At 36.7% G+C, this 22,329-nt stretch overlaps 1 protein-coding gene across 1 annotated transcript in view; it reads right to left on the reverse strand.

The window, feature by feature from the left end:
* LOC150089846 (macrophage mannose receptor 1-like) overlaps positions 1–3,197 on the reverse strand; it is a 96,228-nt gene extending 93,031 nt beyond the window's left edge. The window contains exon 1 of the mRNA XM_090368856.1: positions 3,088–3,197. Coding sequence (XP_090224982.1) covers positions 3,088–3,106 — 19 coding nt within the window. The 5' untranslated portion in view covers positions 3,107–3,197. The remainder of the gene's footprint in view (positions 1–3,087) is intronic.
* Positions 3,198–22,329: the final 19,132 nt, after the last annotated feature.

Genomic DNA, 22,329 nt, shown 5'->3' on the forward strand with positions numbered 1-22,329 from the left:
GCAGAAACAGGCTTTTCAACCAGTCTCTGTACCAAATCAATAGACCAAATATATAACCAGCCCATTTCCTTCCTCATGCCCAGTGAATGGCAAAATCTCTACATGACTGAACATATCTGAATTGACTCAGAAATTACAGGACGCTACCAGATTTGACACCCTGCCTCCGGGGGCCCCTTTGGCTCATTGCCAGGGGACCAAAGAGGTAGGAAAATAACCAAATGTGACTGATGAGAATAAAGGCAGGCTGGTACTGCCCTCATCATAACCTACATCGATTGAAAATAGACTGAATGCCCTAAACTGACAACACTCACGGAAAGGACTTTAAAGAGATTGGTATTGACATGCTGCCAGGCTTAACTGTCAACTGGAAAAAACTAGTAAGCTATAGGTTTTTGAAGTATGCTAGTATGACTGAGGATGAATGAATGAGAATTGAAGTGAAAAGAGGAGTGAATGTAAAAGTGAGAGTATGAAAGGAAATGCTAGGAAGGGTGAGTGAATGATAATGTATGACTGGGGATGAGTGTGTGAGAAAGGGTGAGTGCTGAAAGAGTAAATGCTGTGCTGAAAGAGTTGTGTGAAAGTAAAGGATGTGTGTGAGTGGTTGTTGAGCGAATGACTGGAGGCTGAGTGAAATAGGCTGGGTGAATGTGAGGGTGAAAAAGTGTGCCTGGATTGAGTAAATGAATGCGAGAAATAGTGTGTTGAATGTATAAATGTCGAAGGCAGAATGTAAAAGTATGATAGGAAGTTTGTTAAAAAATTTTAGTATTAATATTATTGTTATGTGTGTGTTTTTGTTTCATTGTTCAATTAGATATGTAGATAAATATTCTCCTAAATTTGATTATTTGCATGTCATTTAAATTAGTGTGAGCTTTCTTTAAATTATTTACTTGTTTAATTATTGCTTTGTTTTAAATTGACAGCATATTCCCTGGTGTGAATGAGAATGATGGATGAATGGAACAAAAAACAGTATGAAAAACTTGTAAAATGTAGAAACTATAAAATGTCTTGAAATGTACTGTAAAAAAACTATAAAATATAAAATGTAAAAAAAAAAAAAAAAAAAAATGGTGTGTGAGCGAATGATGTGAATTGCATGTTCTATTCCAGCCTCTTCATCAGATAGACGGATGGCCATGGGAACCTTATGGATCCCCAAGGTCGTCTATGCCGACACCATGCTGTTCGCTGTTCCTAGCCAGCATGGTGTGGGATGCTGACACTGACCAGGACGGGACCTTCTTCTCAGGTGTGACACTCCACCAGCACAGCTCAGCTGCTGCCATTAGGCCTTCCTAGCCAAGCTCCCTTGCGTGGTTCTTTGCCTCCACTCCTCCGGCGGGGGGAGGTCACCATTGGTCTCTCCCCCTCACTGCCCCTCTGTTCCCTCTAGTGAGGCTTGGGCCTGTTCCACTGACTTGGAGGTAATCTTCTCTATGAACCCCGTATTTTTCCCCCAGGCTTCAGTCTCTCCCACTCTCTAACTTACAACTAGCGTCCGAATCATCTCTAAATTACTTGAGCTAACTACACCCAAAAAGTTAATAACATCAAATTGCATGACTAGTACTCTGGCTGACCCCTATTACAGCGGTTTTTTTTTTTTTTTATAGTTCCTAGCCACTGAACTCTTAGGAAATTATGTTGCAGGACCTGCCAGAGTAAATAACTATAATAGTAGTGTACCTGGTCTGCCTCCACGGGGCGGAGTGTCGGCAACGTTGGGTCCCTTTAGGGGCCCAGTGGCTAAATGACTAAAGGAACAACGATACACGACACTACACATATTCAAAATCCATACACCTTTAAACCTCTGGCATTGACAGTGTTCCGTTTCACACCCACAATGTATACAACGCGGAGATGGGTTAAACCCTGTTGCTGTTTGACACTAAACACTCTACACTCTATTCATATCATCAGTCCTATTTATCTATAGAGGTTTCTCTAGTTATTTTTGGAGAGAAAGAGATCTGGGTTCGAATCCCGTCGACGACTGGAGAAATTTCTAAAGTCCCCTTCAATCGAGGCTGTAATGAGCCAATATTAGGAGGAAGAAGTAAGTTTTTCTCTAAGAGTTTTTAAGGGTTTTTCAGCCTGCACCACATAAAAATCGGACCGTGAACACATACGGATTTGGGTTAACGCCCAGGCACCGTTGAAATAATAATAATAATATTCATATCAACAGACAGGCACAGAACTAATAACCGATGACTAAGAGAGAAACTTCTTACATGCCTTTTAAAATACATAGAATGATTCAAATTTGACCGGAACATTCATATGCACAGAACTACATGATATTGCAATAAATGTTCGATATAGCCCATTTCTTTCATCAGACAAAATTCTCAGTGATGTTGAGTCTTCTTAATGTCCCAACAGCCGATTGTACTGTTCGTCTTTCTCTTAATCATTGTTACGAAACTCACATGCTTTATCCTCTGTTGGAACCGCGTCTCCTTTCATCAAAGTGCCCTTAAACTTTTAAGTTTCGAAGAAGCATTTTTTGGTAAAATGTTTGAAACAAACTTTAGAATGCAGTGAACTTTAAAATTCTTTCGACGAAGATTTGCCTACCATGTTTCCCTCGTTTTTCATTCTTAGGAAAACAACACGAACGGTAGGTAATAGCAGTTAATCACACATGCTCTAGAGGTGCTTCTTCAGAAATACAAAAAAAGTAATAATCGCATGGAGACAAATCCAGACAAGGAATGTGTCTTAGTACGTCCCAGCCAATATTTTGTAATGCTGTGACAGTCACAGCCACTATATACGAACATGAATCGTTGTGAAAACGTATCCTCCTCCAATCAGAGAACGATTTTTCTTTCGTACAGTTTTGTAGCAGTTCCTCAGAATAGTACATTAGTAAGCAGCATGCACGGAATTATTCTCCCACAGAAATTCGACATGAAATCCTCTCACATCCCAAAACACGTCTGTTAAACATTTGTCCTGGTCAAATTTGAACCAATCCCGTTAATTATACAATACTCAAATATCAGTGAATTGGAATAATATCTACTACAGTTTAAATGCATTTGAAATATAAAATTCTCTCACAAAATGGAAATTGGCTCATCACGAAGAAGATCACTTCAATTTTATTTATTATAGCTAAAGTTCCATTAAGTTCATCACATCTTGTAGAAGCATTCAGCCACGTTACGCTGTCTGGAACAAGTATATAACAAGAATCTCCATAGGTGTGCCACGAAGAGGAAAACGTTTCTGCAAATAGAAAAAAAGAAAGATAAGATTTTGTTATGCACAAGGTGTTCACGAGAATAAGTTGTATAGAAAAACTTATTTTTATTCTTAAATAAAAATGTTCATGAAAATTAAAAAGAGACCATGGTACATTTCTGTTTTGTTATAACGAAAACGGAAAAACTGACAAAATTGCAAGGGATAAACAGAATTTCAAGTTTAAAAGAGTGTCAACAACGGAGATAAATGAGAATGGTCAAATTGCCATTCATTTTTAATGGTAATCTATCAATTTAATATAAAGCTGTCAAGTGCCACACTCATAAATGTTATCTGGTGTGGTTCATGCGTTCAGTATTGTTAGCATTTAAAAGCGTTAACCATCGTTATAATTGTAGTGGAAAATTAAAACGGACCTGGGGTAATTGTGCAGTCAGATATGAAGTTCTCTGACAGTGTAGACAGGTTGCTAGGACAGCTCATGGAGTTGTCAATGATATACAGAATTTTGCTAATAAGAATAGGGAGATGATAAGCAGTGATCAGACTACATCTTGAGTACTGCATACAGGCCTGCAGATCTCATTTTAGGTAGAGCTGCTGGAACGAGTACAGAGAAGGGCAACGTGATTAGCGAGGGGAACAAAGGAGTGCTCTTACCAAAAAAGGTTTCAGTTCTGCAAACAGCAACGTCTGGAGACTAGGCACCCGCGAGGTGATCTGATTGAGGAATTTTAAGGATTTGAATGTATTGAGAAAGCTCAATGCTGATGAAATTCTTCCTCTTGCTCTGACTGCGCACATCAGGGAGCATAAATTCAAATTGAGAAAGGGCGGTTGTAGGATGTGCGGAAATTTGCCTTTAGCCAGCAAATTGCTGATTGCTGGAACAAACTTCCATCTCTTGTCTTGTTGTGGAAGTTGATAGCTTAAATAAATTCAAGGAAGAAAGTAAGAATTAGATAAACTATTGGAGGGAATGGATAGGTGAAATGGGAAGGGTTTTTTTTTTTTTTTTTTACTTCTATTTGCATTTCTTCTTTCTGTGACTGTTTCAATACAAAGATTTTAAAATTATATAACTAAATCAATGATATCGAAAAACTTTTTTTTGTTTTGTTTTGTTTTTTTTTTTTTTCGTATTTGTAATCAATACATTTCTGGTTTATTTTAAACCAGAAAAAATTTATTTCGAAATTTAACCAGAAATGTTCAAAGTGATTAATTTAGAAAAATAACACAAAAATAAATTTTTCACTACTCTTCAAAAACCATCCAATTCTCTGATGTCCACCGTTATTTTCTAACAAGTAATTTCCCTAAAATCTGAAAGATTTAAAGGGAAATCTATGTAAACATCGTGTTTCAGATATCCCCACAAACAAAAATCTGCTAAAGTTAGGTCTGCCGACCTTGCACGTTAGAGATGTGGAAAATCGCGACTGATAGAAAGTGGAAAATTCGCAATTCGAAGAGGGTTTCTCGTAAGAGCTGTTTGATATTATTGTAAATATGTAGTCTAACACAATCTTCCATAAAAAGTATGCTTCCATGTGAACCATGTTAATGAATCTATGGGATAATTTTGGTCTGCTAAGGTCTGCTACTATGTGCCATTAAATTGTGCATAGCTTAAAATGCCTCCGATTGCTAATAGTTTCACAAAAGGGAGGGAACAATAATAACAGCGTGTATTGTGAATCGCACAATAGAGTAGCCTTTAATTCTTTTAATTTGTTTATTGGAGTGCATAAATCACCTAGCTACCTCGTATTTCGAAATAATTATTGTTTAAAAAATCTCATCCCACATATACTGATTATGTAAAAAAATATTTCTCAATAGTCTTCAAATTACCGATTTTTTTAAAATTGAGAAAGTACGTTATAGTCACCTTGTACATGCAATCATTCTTTATCTGTGATTGAACTTTTTTTGGCAAGTTTTTTCTGTATATCTAAAGACATAGCAACTCGACATCTTTCCTACTTATATCCAAGTTACATGGTTTTATGTTGATCCCACTGTATGGCGTCAGGAGACTCTAGTTTATATACTCTATGATCATAACATTTTAGACAACTATTTTTGGAAAGTTTAACTACCAGAACGCTTGAAAATAAACTTATCAACTGGAACGGCTTTCCGACATATTTGAAACCAAAAGACATGCGTAACTTTTTTCCTTGTTACAGGATGCTGTAGAACTTTGTTGACATTAAGTAACCAAACAAAATGGTTATAATGGTTATCCTGTTTGGAACGTGGAGAAATGAAGAAATGCACGAAGTCATCCGAGTTCCGCATGGCAAAAAGGCCAAAGTGCCCAGAAATTCATTTGCGAGCTGTGTACGGTACAACGGCCACGTCCAAGAAAGAAGTGTTTTTTGTTTTTTTTATCCATTCAGCTCAAATGAAAAATACCGATAAGAAAATACCGATAACCATTGCGAAAAATACCGATAAAAATTCCTCGCGTCATTGATGGATTTTGATCTGATTTAAGGTTCATCTGTGCTCCCCACGAGGTGTGATGCGGATTCTTTAGTTATTTAATACCATAGGTCCACAGTACTTAAACATTCTACAAACAAGGACATATTTAGAAGAACATTTTGATTATTTTGATAAGAACATTTTTTATTCGTAAACGAAGGCGTTGATTAGTGGTGAAAAATAAATGAAACGTTCTTTTATTCATTTCATTAATTTTTGTATGAAAATACCATTCGTCATGCTTGATTACAAAATAAATCCTTTAATTTACGATAAAATATGAATGAAGCGTCCTTGCAAAACTAGAAGAGACAACGTAGGATGCTTACCTGAAATTAAAAATATATAACGAAAGGAAAACACAACCAACCAATAAGTTTTCATGATGTCTTCTAACTGCTGCTACCAAGACTAATGTGAGGAAATTCTAACAACAAAAGTATTTCCGCCGAACAAGGAACTTCCGCAGCTTGTTATCAAATCACCGTTAGGCAAACTGCTTCAATGGATATTATATACGTTTTCTCAAACTATGACATCGGTAATCACTCTTTAAACCTCATGGATCCATCTCTAACGTAATAATGACACCATTCAGCCATCCATTGATGACTGTGTTGATTCAAAAATCGCATATAAAAAAGCATAAAACAAATAAACAAATCGCAAACAGGGCATAATATTTTCCGGAATTCAAAATCGGGATTTTAAGTTGAGTTTTATTGGTACAGTTTCCCATTCCCAGTTTCCCAGGAAGGGGGGAGGGGTTATGCTATTAGTAAAGAAACACATAAAAACCAAGGAACTGAAGCCAGTCGACATCGCTGGACAGTGCAGTGTTGAGTCAGTTTGGTGTGACATAAGCATTGGGAGATCAAAATTGAGAGTAGGAGTGTGCTTTAGGCCTAATGACTCTGATGAGTATAATAAGAAACTGTACAGGGAAATAAAGTGGGACAGTAAATCAGAGAGTCTTATAATGGGAGATTTGAATTTCCCAGCTATTGACTGGAATTTGGGGGCTGGTCACTCACACACTAGCAGGGTTTTGTGGATTTATTGAATGATTGTTTTCTACATCAGCATATTCGGGAGGCAACTAGAGGGAGTAATACTCTTGATTTGATTACCAGCAGTGATTCTTCATGCATTAAGAATCTGCAGATAAATGAACCACTAGGTGGCAGTGATCACAGTGTGCTGAAGTGGGATTTACTCAAAGAGGTAACTACCATTAGGAGTAAAGGGAAGGGTTATTGCTTTCATAAAGGCGACTACGATGGACTGAGACAGTATTTAAATTCTATACAGTGGGACCAACTGATGATGTTACCAAGAGCAAATTCAAAATGGGAAGCATTCAAAGAACTTATCTTGGAAGCTACTAGGCTTTACATACCAACTAAGCAATATTTTTCAAGGTTTAGGCCAAAATGGATGTCAGATGAACCAATGAGGCATATGGCAGAGAAGAAAAATGCATGGGATACTTACAAATTAACACATGACACAGAAGCCTATGATAGATACAAGTTGATATGCAACCAAGTTACAAAGGAGGTTAGGCAGGCGAAGGCAGATTACGAGAAATCTTTGGCAAGGGATGCAAAGAAAAACAGCAAAGAGTTCTTTACTTATGTAAACTCTAGAAGGAAGGGGATGAATCAGATTGGTCCACTTGATATTGATGGTTCAACTGTTGATGATCCTGCTCAGGTAGCTAACAAACTAAATGAATATTTTGCATCGACATTCACACATGAGGAGTTATTCAGCAAGGGGAATGCCAGAGGTGTATTCAACTCTAGCAGTAAGCTACAGAATCTTGATATAACTGGGAGTAAAGTGGAGGAGAAACTGTTGAAGATAAACACAAGAAAGGCACCCGGGGTGGATGGGATCTATCCAGTTATATTAAAGGAGGCAGCAAAGGAAGTAAGCAAACCCTTAGCCATAATTATGAGAGCTTCCTTGGACTCAGGGGAGGTACCCATAGACTGGAAATGTGCAAATGTGACCCCAATTCACAAAGGAGGATAAAAGGCTGACACAAGTAATTATAGACCTGTGAGCTTAACTTCTGTTCCAGGAAAATTAATGGAGGCACTGGTTAAAGAAGCACTGCTGGATCATTTAGACAAGACTTCAGTTATAGCTCAGACACAGCATGGTTTTGTTAAGGGGAAGTCTTGCCTGACTAACTTGATTGGATACTATGATGCAGTCACAAAAGAACTGGATGCAGGGAATAACTTTGATATTATATACTTGGATCTTAGAAAGGCTTTTGATACTGTTGCACATGGAAGACTGCTACACAAATTGGAGCAGTGTGACATTGGAGGCAAATTGCTGCTATGGATAAAGGGGTGGTTGAGGGGGAGGAGACAGAGAGTGGTATATCAATGGACACTGCTCATCGTGGACTAATGTTATTAGTGGAGTCCCTCAGGGCTCAGTGTTGGGTCCATTATTGTTTTCTGTATTTATAAATGATATTGATGATGGTATATCAAGCTTAATGTCCAAGTTTGCAGATGATACAAAGGTTGGCAGGGTTGTCAAGGACACTACTGACACTATGCTGCTGCAACAGGATCTGGAAAGGTTGAGCAGATGGGCTGAGAGGTGGCAAATGAAGTTTAACATTGACAAATGTAAAGTACTACACATGGGAAACAGCAACCCCAGAGCAACTTATCAACTCTGTGGTACTACACTGACAGTGGTAGAGAATGAAAGGGACTTGGGGGTGGTTGTGCAGGCAGATATGAATTTCTCTGAGCAGTGCAGACGGGCTGCAAGAGTACCTCATGGAGTATTGTCAATGATATACAGGAATTTTTCCAGCAGGGGTAAGGAGGTGATTATTCCATTGTATAAGGCAATGGTCAGGCCACACCTAGAGTACTGTATACAGGTCTGGAGGCCTCATTTCAAGAAGGATGTAGAGCTGCTGGAACGAGTACAGAGAAGGGCAACAAGATTAGTGAATGGAACAAGGGGGTGTTCTTACGAAGAAAGGCTTAAGTTTTGCAAATTACAGTGTCTGGAGACTAGGCACCAACGAGGTGATCTGATAGACGTGTATAAAGCCTTGAATGGTTTAAGCATGCTCAATGCTGATGGGATTCTTCCTCTAGCTCAGAAAAATCGCCCGAGAGGGCATAAATTCAAATTGAGGAAAGACAGATGTAGGATAGACGTGCGGAAATTGCCTTTAGCCAGCGGGTGGTTGGTTGGTGGAACAGACTCCCATCTCTTGTGGTGGAGGTTGATAGCCTAAATAAGTTTAAGGCTCAGCTGGACAGGTATTTGGAACGAACAGAGGGGTGAAGTGGAAGTGGTTTTTTTTTTTTTTTTTTTTTTGCTGATGCTGCATAAGCTTGCTTTCTTGCATCAAATGCCTCTACTAATACTAATACTATAGAAACGCATTTCCTGATATACAGGGTGCCTCAAAAATATTGGTACAAACGTTTAGGGGAGGTAGGTAACATCTAAAGGAATGTGAATCGCATAGGAACCCATAACCGGAAACGTCACCGTAAGTCCGTACACGGCGCTGTTCATCAGTTCGCCAAGAGGAAAATTTCTGGTTTACTCATTCAAGCAGTAGTCGCCGCACGAAGAGTATGCATCGATACACTAACTGTGAGCTGGCAGACATGAACCTAGTGTATGGATTAGCACAGGGCCCACATGGTGTGCGTCCCCATGCAGCACAACATCGCTTCGCAATAAATGTGTGGGCAGGTATGGTCGGTGACTGCTTAGTCGGCCCATACCTGTCACCATCCCGCATGAACTCCGCTAAATATCAGATCTTTCTTGAACAAGTTCTACCAGGGTTACTTGAAGATGTTCCAGCAAATGTGAGACGCAACATTTGGTTTCAACATGATGGGGTGCCTGCCCATTATGGAAGGTGTGTTCGTGACCATTTGAACAGGCGTTTTGGGCGTCGATGGATTGGCCGTGGTGAACCCGTTGCCTAGCCCCACGCTCACCTGATTTATCGAGCCTTGATTTCTTTCTGTGGGGGGGCCCTCAAATCTATTGTGTATGAATCGCCTGTGAAGACGGAAATGGATCTCGTGGCGAGACTCGTCTGCGCTGCTGCTACTGTCAAAAACACTCCAGGTGTGTTCGACCGTGTCCACCAATCCATGCTGTGTCGGTGTCATGCATGCATTGCGTCTCATGGTGGAACCTTCAAGCATCTGTTGTAACATCGTGAAATGCATCCATCTCGTACTCCATTGTTAATATTATGTCCAATAAATGTTTGCCACTAATTAATACTATCTTGTGTCATTTCTGCTTCTTGTGCCTCTGCTACTACTTCCCGTGTCGTTTCCGGTTATGGGTTCCTATACGATTAACATTCCTTTAGATGTTAGCTACCTCCCCTAAACGTTTGTACCAATATTTTTGAGATAACCTGTATGGTCAGGTGTAGTCCCCAGATGAAATACCTGACTATGTATCAATAGTTAATTTAGCTTACATCAGATTCTGCATTTTGGGTTACCTGTATTCGACTTTTTTCTAAATATGTCCCCCCCATATCTGATGGGGGGGACATATTTAGAAAAACCACTTTTTATTTTTGTATTATATTTTACCTTATTATTAATAATTTTACTTTACAGCTCACTCACCTCCTATTGTCTTTGTAATTCAGCCCATAATCTTCTTAATTTATCATAATTTTGAGAATATTAACATTCTTTCACCTTTTACATATCTATTATACTTCTTTTTCTACTGTCCTTACCTTTCTAGTCTCTGGCACTTTGTGTAAATTTGGCTTCATCTATGCATACTTTATCTAATATATATATATAACCCCAGGGGCTCACATCTGGTGAGTACGGGCTTGGCAAACCCAGGGTCCTGAGCTGGATATCATCATTCTTCTCTTTATTGCTTTCTTGATGATTCCCTACTTCTCTCTCTCTCTCTCTCTCTCTCTCTCTCTCTCTCTCTCTCTCTCTCTCTCTCTCTCTCTCAGGGTAATGCGGGGTATTTTTTGGCTGGTGCAGCATAAGCCTCAGGCTTCCTTGCACCATATGTAATAATAATAATAATAATAATAATAATACCGGGTGTTTCAAAAATGATAGTCAATAATTTAAAGGTGAAAAATACAAACTAATATAAGCAAAAAAGTCCCAGTGAACATCGGGCCGCAAATGAAACGTTTTCGAGATAATGTACATATTCCGTTAAGATCTGTCAATGACTGGAAGCACTCTGGGAGTGTAGTCTGTATTGCTGAGACATTGTACACACTGGATATGGTAGGAGTACAGTAATTGGAAATGTAAAATTCGCCACACACTGCTATGACTGAATACACGCTCTTGCAGAGCAGCCCTCCTTCTCGAAATTCCTGGATTTTGTTCTATTCTTTCTAACGCCCTTTCCTCAACATCAGGTGTTATGCTTTTGGGCCTACCTGTTCGTACTCCATGTGCGAAGCGCCCATGTTCTCTAAGGCGTTGATGTACCTGATGAATATGCGCCTGTTTGGCTGCCTTCGATGGAGAAATGCTTCTTGGTACAAACGTGCAGCCTCGTGTGCACTGCCATTGGCTTTACCTTACATGAAGTGCATGTCCGCATACTCTTCGTTGCTGTAATCACTTTCCATGTTGACTCTCCTTTGACAAGTACTGTACTAGTATGCCTGCTACGTCTCAGAGCACTGAGAAAGGGAAAGTGAGCATAACTTAACTTAAACAAACAAGTCAGTGGTGGATCCCAACTAGAAATGTGCAATATCTCGAAAACGATTCGGACCCATGTTTACTAAGGTTTTTTTTTGCATATTGTAGTCTGTACAGTTCATCTTTAAATTTGAAGCTCCTTTAATCTCTCTCTCCCTCTCTCTCTCTCTCTCTCTCTCTATATATATATATATATATATATATATATATATATATATATATATATATATATATAGAGAGAGAGAGAGAGAGAGAAAGATTAAAGGGGCTTCGAATTTAAATAGGGATCTATTTCATCCTTAATCCGATCCCTGGTGATCATTTCCACTCTCCGTATTGATAAAAGATTCCACCCTATATTTACTTATGACTAGTACCGCCTCCGTAGCCGATTGAGCAGGAGCGGGAGTGTAGTAGTATACGCTCTTTGAGTAGACCGGGGTTCAAACCCCTGAATACGGTCGATCTGCCAACTCGCACTAGACCAGCGTGGCAGATTATGGTCCATTTCCCTCAACATGAATTGTTGAGGAGGCTTCCATCCTGCAGTGGGTTGATAACGGCTGCACGTTACTTTTTTTTTCACTTTTAGTACCGCATAACTTGGCCACGTTGTGGAAAAAAGCTGATAAAAATTTCTCCCGTCGTTACTGTATTCTTGTGTTTTTTTTTTTTTTTTTTTATTCCAGCTATTGCACTCATCTCACACTGATTTTGAAAATAACTGTCTGCGCATTGTGGTTTTAACGTTGCAGTTTGTTTGATCATTGTCACTGGGTTAGAAATACTCTTTCTTTCTTTCTTTTATATGTATTTATATGATGCAGTTATACAAATAACTTATACGTTTTTTTTTTTTTTAAATAATTATGGGTAGTTGCTATTAGAAATAGCTTCCTTTCTTTCGTTCTATCTAAAATGCAGAAATAGTTATATAAGTATAGTAGTACCCACCACTTGTAATGCCTCGATCCATTTGACTTTTTAAAGGAAAATTAAACGTCCTTTTTATTTAAAATTTTATAAATTTCAATAAAAAGGGTGTTTAATTTTTCTTTAATTTTTTTTTTCAATTTTGTTGCTCTAATTCTGTTTAATTTTTTGTTTACTTTTATACCAGTATTTACATACATTAAATATCAGATTAAATAAATCGCTTTCTAAATTTTGATATGTGAATTAAATTCAGCAACAGAACCCAGTGAAAAAACTCAGTAATTAAATTTATATACATTTAATTTCCAAAATGACTATATAATTATTGTTATATAAATTAATTACTATAAAAACCTGTACCTTTCAATAAAAGCTACATGCTTTTGAATAATAATCTAATAACATTTTTATAATTTAATTATAAATGATTTTATAATAAATAGATTAAAGCAATATTATAATTTGATATAATCAAATTATAAAATTAAATTTATTATTTAATATTAAATAGTAAAAAAATAATGAAACACCAGATATTTGCCACAGGTGCCAGAATTTCTAGCTAAACTTCTGAGGATAATTTCCATTTCAAATATGTTTACATGATTATTGATTAATTAGAAAGATTATTTCATCAAAATATCTATTATCTGAATCAATTGTTTTATGTTAAGTAATACCTGAGCAAAATATATTCTATGCTACTGTAGTTCCCACTTCCATTCCCAGTTACCAAAGGGAAGAAAAGTCTGTTGGACAACTGATAACCTTTCAGTGTTTATCAGCTTCCAGGTGCAGTTGGAGCAGGAATGATATATAAAAAAATCAGTTTATGTTTCACTGAAACTAGAATTTACATTTCAACTGAGAATCTATTGTATGAGTGGGATTTCTCTTAGTATTTTTAATGAAGCAGTTTGTTCTGTGGCATTAAAATGTAATGATAAATGCAATATATATTTTTTTGTTGGTTTGTTTTTAAATTTCTTATGCAAAGCAAAAATGCTAGTCTTTAACACGTCGAAGACTGGTGTCTCAGTAGCTGCATTCTTCATTTATAATAATTAAATTGTTGAAAAAAAATGTTTTTAATGTTTTTTTTGGTAACTATAGGTGTCATTTTCCCACTCTACTATTCACTTTCCAAAAACAGCTTTCAAATAATATAAGCAGCTTACATGCAGACAACCTTCTCTAACAAAAATTAAAAGGAAAATTAAACTTTGCTAGTAGCAAAGTTTAATTGTAAAAAAAATTAAGAAACTCATGGGTTTGTGTTTTCTTTCCTTCAGCAAGTTGTTGCTTCTGCAAATGATTTATAACACTGCAGTATGTGTGTAACTTACAGCCAACATTATGCATGTGCAACTTGTGCAGCTGCAACTAGCCTTGTTTATACTTTTTATGAATTTATTTTATTTCTTTTTTTTTTTTTAGTTATACTTAAGAAGAAGCTGAACTTCCAAATACTTCATTTGACAGTTGGTAAGCAATTAAGATCTTCCAAAGAATTAATAAAGCACTTTTAGACTACAAGTTTTCATAGGCCACTGTCCATAACTCATGGGTAAAAACATACTCCATCCACTTGTTATTGGTTAACTACAGCCCTGATTAAATAGGATTTTAGAAATTCCTCCACTCTGTGACAGGACTTACTTGAATCCAGACATACCCACATGACTTATGAGTGGTGAAACCACCAGAATGTCATGGATGACTCATGAGAGTGTGCAGATTTTTTTTAGGAATTGTTTTTAATATATAAAATATATATTTTTTTTCCCTAGAGTGAAGTTTCAAACCCCACATCAGTGATGAAAAGTTAAATCTTGAGAGAGTGGCAACTTGAAATGTTTTCTGTTTAAGTTCATATGTGTATTTGTGTGCGATAATATATATATATATAATGAGATAAATAGATGGCAGAGTATTATTTGTGTATTGGTTATTTATATATTGTTTATTCTTTATTGCAAATAACTAATCAACGCATAAAATTCAATAAAAAAAAAGTTTTCTTCTTAACCCACTGTTACCATGAAAGTAAATCCATTCCAGGGCAAAAGAAATATTTCATATCATCTTTTTTTTTTTTTTTTTTTTTCTGTACCTTTTCAGTACCATTCAAAGTGATGCATCAGTAAGGTGAGATACAGGAAGTATAATGTTATTTTTAAAGTACCCTCTCCACATTTACCAACCAGTGTAGGGGTATTTTACATCTTACCCCCCATCCCACACCCATTGAACTTTTGTTAACAAACTTCATTACACTTTCTGCAGTGCTGGGGATCATTTATAGCAGTGATGTTCTTCACCTCACAGTGATGTTCACCACATCTCACAGAAATGGAGGTCCACTTATATGGATGGGGAAAACAACCATGGAGGTTTCCAGTCAAACTTTTATTATCGAAGTTTAATTTTCCTTTTTCTTTTTGCTAGAGAAGAGAAGATGATATTGGTAAACCACCTCCAACCATTCCCAGTACATCACATTTAGTGCCTCTTGTGGTCTTCCATCAAAAGGATGTCAGAAGGATTTTGATCAATCTTGATGCTAAGAAAGCTCTAGGTCCTGATGGTATTTCTCCACTTGTTCTCAAAACCTGTGGTCCTGAACTTACTGTTGTTCTGTGCCACCTTCACTTTATTATTCCAAAGGTGTTTTCCCTTCTGATTGGAAATTTGCTCATATCCATCCAGTTCCCAAAAAGGATGACAAATCCCTCTCATCCAATTATTGACCCATTGTACTTCTATTCCTTCTAAAGAAATGGAAAAATCAATTAACCGTAAACTCTTAAACTATCTAGAAACGTTCTATCTGATCAACGATTACCAGTATGGATTCCATCAGTGTTCTGATGGAATCCATACTGGTGATATTCTGGCTTACGTTAGCCATCTATGGAAAAATTCAATGGAAATGTTAGGTGACACTGAAGCAGTTGCTCTTGACATTTCAAATATTTTTGATAGTCTTCGGCATAAAAGTCTTCTAAAAAAGCTTCCATTTTACGATTTGTCAACTGTTTTTTTGTAATTGGGTATCCAGTTTTCTCTGACTGCTCACTGTGGATGATGGTAGAGGCTCTCTGTTTTCCAACTTCTTCACTAATGCTGGTGTTCCCAAGGTTCAGTTCTTTCTCCCAATCCCTTTTTCCTCTGGTATATTAATGTTGTTGTTGTTATTTGGTTTTTAGGAGCATTAGCAACTAAGGCCATATTGCTCCGAGAATATGCGGTGGTCATTCCTTGACCTTTCCGCATCCTCCGTATTTGGTGGTGATGGGATCAAACCCCGGTCTAATCAAGAAGCATGTGCTACGCACTGCTGCTCCTTCCCACCTGGCTACTGAGGCACCGATATATTAATGATCTTCTACCATTGACCAGAAATCCTATCCATACATTTGCTGCTGGTAGCACATTGCACTCCACCTTCCAGTTTGAGAACCCTTATCCTGCACAAATGGCTTCAACTTCTCGAATATCCACTGCCAATTCCTTCAGTACTGATCTCCAGTGTGGAAAAGATAACTTAATTGATTTCAATCCTTCTAAAACTTAGTCCTGTCTCATATTTTGCGAAAAGGATTCTTCTGTTCCTATGCTTATCTTTGATGACACTCCGATTTATAGGCAAGGTCATATATTTCAATTGGGGATTACCCCGACTTCTAATCTCTCTCCTGGCATAAGCATGTTAAAAATATTGCTTCCTCTACATCAAAAAACTGGGTTTTCTCTTTTGCTCATGCTGTTACTTTTCTTCCAAACAGCTGTTCACTCTGTACAAATCGTAGATCCATTCTGCCAGGGAATATTGTTCCCACATCTGGGACGATGCTCCCAAAACATCTCAAACTTCTACATTCCATTCAAAAGAGGGTAGTTAGGTTAATTAATGACTCATCTTTAACAGTTCTCTCCACTCTGTCTTATAGACTTTCTGTTTCTGCTGCATTCCTTCTCTATAGATACTTTCCATAGGCACTGTTCTTCTGAATTGGCTTCTATAATTCCTGCTCTCTCTTCCGAAGCTGTTCGAACACGTGCTGAAACCAGTCAACATACTTTTACTGTCCAACTTCAAACTCACAGAACCAACTTTTCTTCTTCCTCATTTATTCATTCAACTTCCATTTTCTGGAACAACTTCATTCATATGTATTTCCTGAAAATTAGAATCTACAGAAGTTTAAGTCTAATGTCAACAAATATTTTCTTTCATCTTCTCAACCGTCAATGCATTCACAGTACTAAGTACTATAGGTTCTATATCTAGAAAATTTTGGAGCTCATAGTAACAGAAATAACAAAATCATCTCAGTGTGAAGAGAGCTACAGAATAAGGCAATTGCAGCATGAATTTGTTAAGGAGAGATCATCCTGACTATTCTGGTTAACTAGTGTAAGGTTATCACAAAGGAACTGGATGCAAAATATAATTTTGATATAATTTAATTAGAGTTTAGTAAAACTTTAGATATGGTTCCACATGAACAACTCTTGCATTCCTTAAAGACATTAAAATAAGTAACAGAATGATTAAGTGAGAGGAGAGAGAAGCCATATCTATTCTTGGATCAGTTTCATAAGACACTGATCCATGAAGAGAAGTGGCCTCTCGTTGGGTCCTTTACTGTTTTTGATATTAATGACTGATTTAGCAATTTCAATTTAAATATCTAAGATTACTAATGATATACAAAAGTAGCTAATGATATACAAAAGATAGTGTAGTTTTATATTAATTCATGAATATATAATATTAATCAGGAATTAATAATATACAAATACATTATTTTGAGCTTGTGGGAACAGGCATTTTTTCGACATTTTATCTTCTTTTTGATTAATTAACATATTAAATTGTGTTTAATAGTCTTAGTCACATTACTTAGCATATTTTTAAATTTAGCTAGTGATTTTGTAAGTTACAACTTATTATTCGTAGAGCTATAATATCAATGTTTAGGCGCAAATATCGTAGCACATAACTAGTAGCGCAATGGAATAGTAGGGTTTCGATTGTAATAAATAAATAGCTTGGAGGTTCTAATCACTTAGTTTGGAATATTTTTTTGTTTCCAGTTAAGAAATTTTACTTTTAGTAAGGATATAACTAATTTAAAACTCTGTGAATGTAATGGTATATGTAACGTATATTTTGAACTTGATAGTATAAGGCAGTGGTTCCCAAACTACTCAGATCTACGGACCCCTTAAAAAATCAAAATATATATATATATATATATATATATATATGCATATGTTTTCTGAAAAGAAAATTCAAAGTTTTGTGTTTAAAACAACTCACCTTTATTCTTATTTTTACATAAATATATGATAATAACTTTATTTATCATTAATTTACTATACATAGAATGAATAATTTGACCAGTTCCAGAGGGTCTGAGATATGGACCCTCTGGAACTCATCTGCAGAACCCCAGGCGTTCGCAGACTCCAGTTTGGGAAACACTGGTTTAAGGTACAACATAAACTTGATAGTGTAATACGTATCACTGCATTTAAGAATCTATTAGCTTAGTGTAGTATTTTCAGTTAATCAATTTGATTGACTTTTATTAATTTTCATTGTCAATCAATTAAATTGTATTTATATGGAAATCATGCCCCAGAGTAGAGCAGCAAAGCAATGAGCACAAAGAATTTGGAGTGCTGCGGCTTCAGGGGAGAACCAGTGGGAGCGATTCTCCAACAAATCACGGACCAGCAAAATGACAACTTGTGTAGTGTTTGCATAATTTCTGGAACAGGACATGATACTGCCAAGAGGGATGTCTTTCTGTGTTTGGTGTAGAGAGTATAAAAAATTAAGTGCCAACTCAGCATTCTAATGGGTGTTTATGAGAGTTTGAAAAGTAGGGTGGATGCCCTTGAGGAAATAAAATGGGGGCCTATCAGGCTCTCAGCTGCCCAACTTACTGCCAGAGCTCACATGTGCATCAGCAAAAACAGCAGCAATCCCCAAGGCAGAATGCGCTGATCTCTCATAGGTGTAATAGAACCAGGGTATGTCTGCCAGGGGAAAAAATAGATGTGTTGTAGAGCAGATATCTTTTAAGGGCACAAAAGGTGATATTGTTGTACATTTGGCATTAATGATATTAAGACTAGGAGATCTGAGAACTTATTTAACAAGTACAGGGCATTGTTAGGAAAAAGTCATGAGTTGGATTGACCCTGGAGAGAATTTGCAAGGCTCACTGGATAGAATTTTTTCCAGCACAGTGTGCTTATTAACAGGAGAGACTGTTTTTACAGGGATGGGATACGCTTAAATAGAAGAGGTGCAAGAATATTTCCCAATGGCATCAAGGCAGTGATAGGTGGGCCGGAAAACTGCTAGCTTGGGGCTGGATAGAATTTTTTCCAGCATGGTGTGCTTATTAACAGGAGAGACTGTTTTTACAGGGATGGGATACACTTAAATAGAAAACATGCAAAAATATTTCCCGATGGCATCAAGGCAGTGATAGGTGGGCCGGAAAACTGCTAGCTTGGGGGGGGGGGGATTAACTAGAGCTGCAGGCAGAGGCGAAAGTGATTCTTGCTCTGCTTCTATTGGACCATGTAGCATCCTGAAAAGCAAGGTCATGGGTATTTCAAGCCCTGCTGTAGGTCATCATGGAACAAGTAAATACACATGCTATGTTAGGGTAATCAAAAGTAAGAACACGTGCTTGTATACTTCCATGTACACTAATGCTAGTAGCATTGTAAATAAATATGATGAATTTGAAGTACTGATTAAGTCATTAAGACATTGTAGGGATAGCGGAGACATGGGGTCATTCAGACATAAGCAATGCTGAATTTGAATATGGAGAGTACAACGTATACTGGAAGGACAAACAGGCCAGGAGGGGTTATACTCTTAGTCAAGAAGCATATTAAATGTAAGGCAGTGCATCCAGTCGACATGGGTGACCAGTGCAATGTTGAGGCAGTTTGGTGTGATATAAGCACTGAGAAAAACAAAATTGAGAGTAGGATTGTGTTATAGGCCTAATTACAATGATGAGTATACCAAACAATTATACAGAGAAATATGACTGGGCCAGTAAATCAGAATGTCTTATAATGGGAGATTTTAACTTTCAAGATGTTGAATTTTTGGTTGCTCACACACACACACAATACTTTTTTAGATTTATTGCATTACTGTTTTCTACAGTAGCATGTTAGAGAGGCAACAAGAGGAAGCAATACTCTCAATCTGGTTATCAGCATTGATTCTTCATTCTTCAGTAAGAATCTGCAGGTAAAAGATTAACTGGGTGTGACAGTGATCACAGTGTACTAATGTGAAATTTAATTAAAGACAAAACTACTATCAAGGACCTCTCCTGAATCCAAGGAAGCTCTCATAATTATGGCTAAGGGTTTGCTTACTTCCTTTGCCACCTCCTTTAATATAACAATTATTTGAGTAAATCCCAGTTACATCAACCCCAGGGGCTCACATCTGATGAGTATGGGCTTGGTACACCCAGGGCCCCGAGCTGAATATCATCGTTCTTCTCTTTCTTGGTGATTCCTTTCTACTTCTCTCCTCTCTCTCTCTCTCTCTCTCTCTCTCTCAGGGTAACTTGCGAATTTTTTTTTGGCTGGTGCAGCACAAGCCTGAGGCTTCCTTGCACCATATGGCCAATAATAATAATAATAAATCCGACATCAGCACACTTGTGCTGATGTGGGATTTATTATTAAGGGCACAAAATGCACTTTATCTGCAGATTCTTAATGCATGAAGAATCACTGCTGATAATCAGATCAAGAGTACTCCCTCTGGTTGCCTCTCGAACATGCTGCTGCTGCTGCTGTAGAAAACAGTCATCCAGTAAATCCACAAAAAGCCTTGCTAGTGTGTGAGTGACCAATCCACAAGTTCCAGTCAATATTTGGGAAGTTAAAATCCCCATTATAAGACAATCTGATTTACTGGCCCACTCTATTTCTCTGCACAGTTGTTCGTTTTACAAATCAGAGTCATTTGGCCTATAACACACTTCTACTCTCAAATTTGCTTTCCCAGTGCTTATGCCACACCAAACTGACTCAACATTGCACTGTCCACCCATTTCAACTGGATGCTCTTAGATTTTATGTGTTTCTTTATGAATGGCATAACCCCTCCTCCCTTCCTATCCTTTCTGTACACATTGTACTCCCAAAATTCCAATTCTGCATTCCCTATATCTCTGTGGTACCACGTCTATGATATCCCTTTTTTCTCAGTGGTACACAACAAAATTCATACATTACCATCATTGTACTGTGGTAAAGCCATGAACAGAGTTATCAACACAATTTTCATCATGAATATTATTTATTATTTTTTTAATGTATCTGGACTAATATCATCCTAATACTAGTCCCATCTTTAAAATTGTAATGTCTACAAAATACTCCAATATAAATTATATTCCTAACAGAACTTGCAAAAGAAAATATTCAAGAATTATACTTACCCTTCACATTTGTTTACAAATTTCCCACTACAGCAATATTGCAATTTTGATAATGGCAAACACCAGCTTTTATATTCAGACTTCTAAATATTTAGGTAAATACAAAAATAAATAAATTCCTTGTGATTAAAGCACTTAAACTATCCCTTTAACCACAGATGACAACACTTGTTAAGCAAAAAAACCTCCAATTATTACAGAAAACATTTTCTGACTTTTGTGCCCTTCCTTGAACTTACACATAACTGTAAAATACCAGGAAGTAACTGCAGCTTACATACAGATAAAATGATATTTATTAACTGATTTTGTCTAGTCAGTTTCGTGCAGAGATGTTAAATTACAGAATCAGAAAGATTGAGGAAAAGTGGTTTTTTTTGGGAGGGGGGGCAGTTATTATCCTACCTGTATACTAATATTATGTGTTAATTTTACAGGATTCATCAAGTTAATGAGTTCTGAACAGGATGAACATCTTTCTTTTAAGAAAAGACAGAAAGAACTTGCTCTGTATGGTTGTCTGACTGCTGCCACTGGAATTTGTTTCTTTCTCATAGGATTATCAATGACAGTTTTTGCTTACACAGTGGAGCCAGTAACTCTAGCAGAACATTATAAGATCCCAGTGCGTTTTATAGGGCCCTGTTTCATTGGTTTTTCTATGGGACTCCTACTTATATCATGCACTGCTTATTTTTATGTTTAGTGCTGTTTGCACAACAGTTATTAAGTTTAATTCTTAATGTTTATTCTCTCTATCTTAGATCTTATGTAGCTCTCATTACTGATAAAGTATTAATGCATGATGTATAATGTAATGCACAGATAATGAGAAGTGCCTCATGGTTCTATTATGTTTCTTGCATGAATCAATATTAAAATAGCTTTTGTTGTTTATATGCATAATTTCCTCACCTCTTTGATATATAAGGTCATGTGGCATTTACCAAAAAATATTGTCTAATTTTAATTTCAAAGTCAATTTTATTTCATTATTATCAGTATCTTTATCAGCATTAATATTATCCTTATATGATGTTATTTATTACATTTAAATGAATTGTTCAAATTGTTTTCAGTAGTTTATTTCTCAGTTAATTGCATCTCTTCTCAGTAAACTTGCATGGCCTATTGTATATAAATAGCACATGCTATTTATACAGTATACAGAATAGGCCAAATGAGTTTACAGAGATATAAATCACAACTGCTATCTTGTATATTAAACTCAAAATCCAATTTATTTTCATTCCTTTTTTTAACGATTTTTTATTATTTTAGAATAAATCAAAATAAATAAAATTATCATAAATAATGTACTTTTTCTAATTGTATACTTGATTCATGATTATTCTTCAGGCAGTTAGTTAAGCATGCCATTTTTAAGATGTACTTGCAAGTGTGTAAAATGTCTAAAA

This window comes from Mastigoproctus giganteus, chromosome 2 (genome assembly GCF_048544385.1).
Source record: "Mastigoproctus giganteus isolate SK-2022 chromosome 2, ASM4854438v1, whole genome shotgun sequence".
NCBI classification, from domain to species: Eukaryota; Metazoa; Arthropoda; class Arachnida; order Uropygi; family Thelyphonidae; genus Mastigoproctus; species Mastigoproctus giganteus.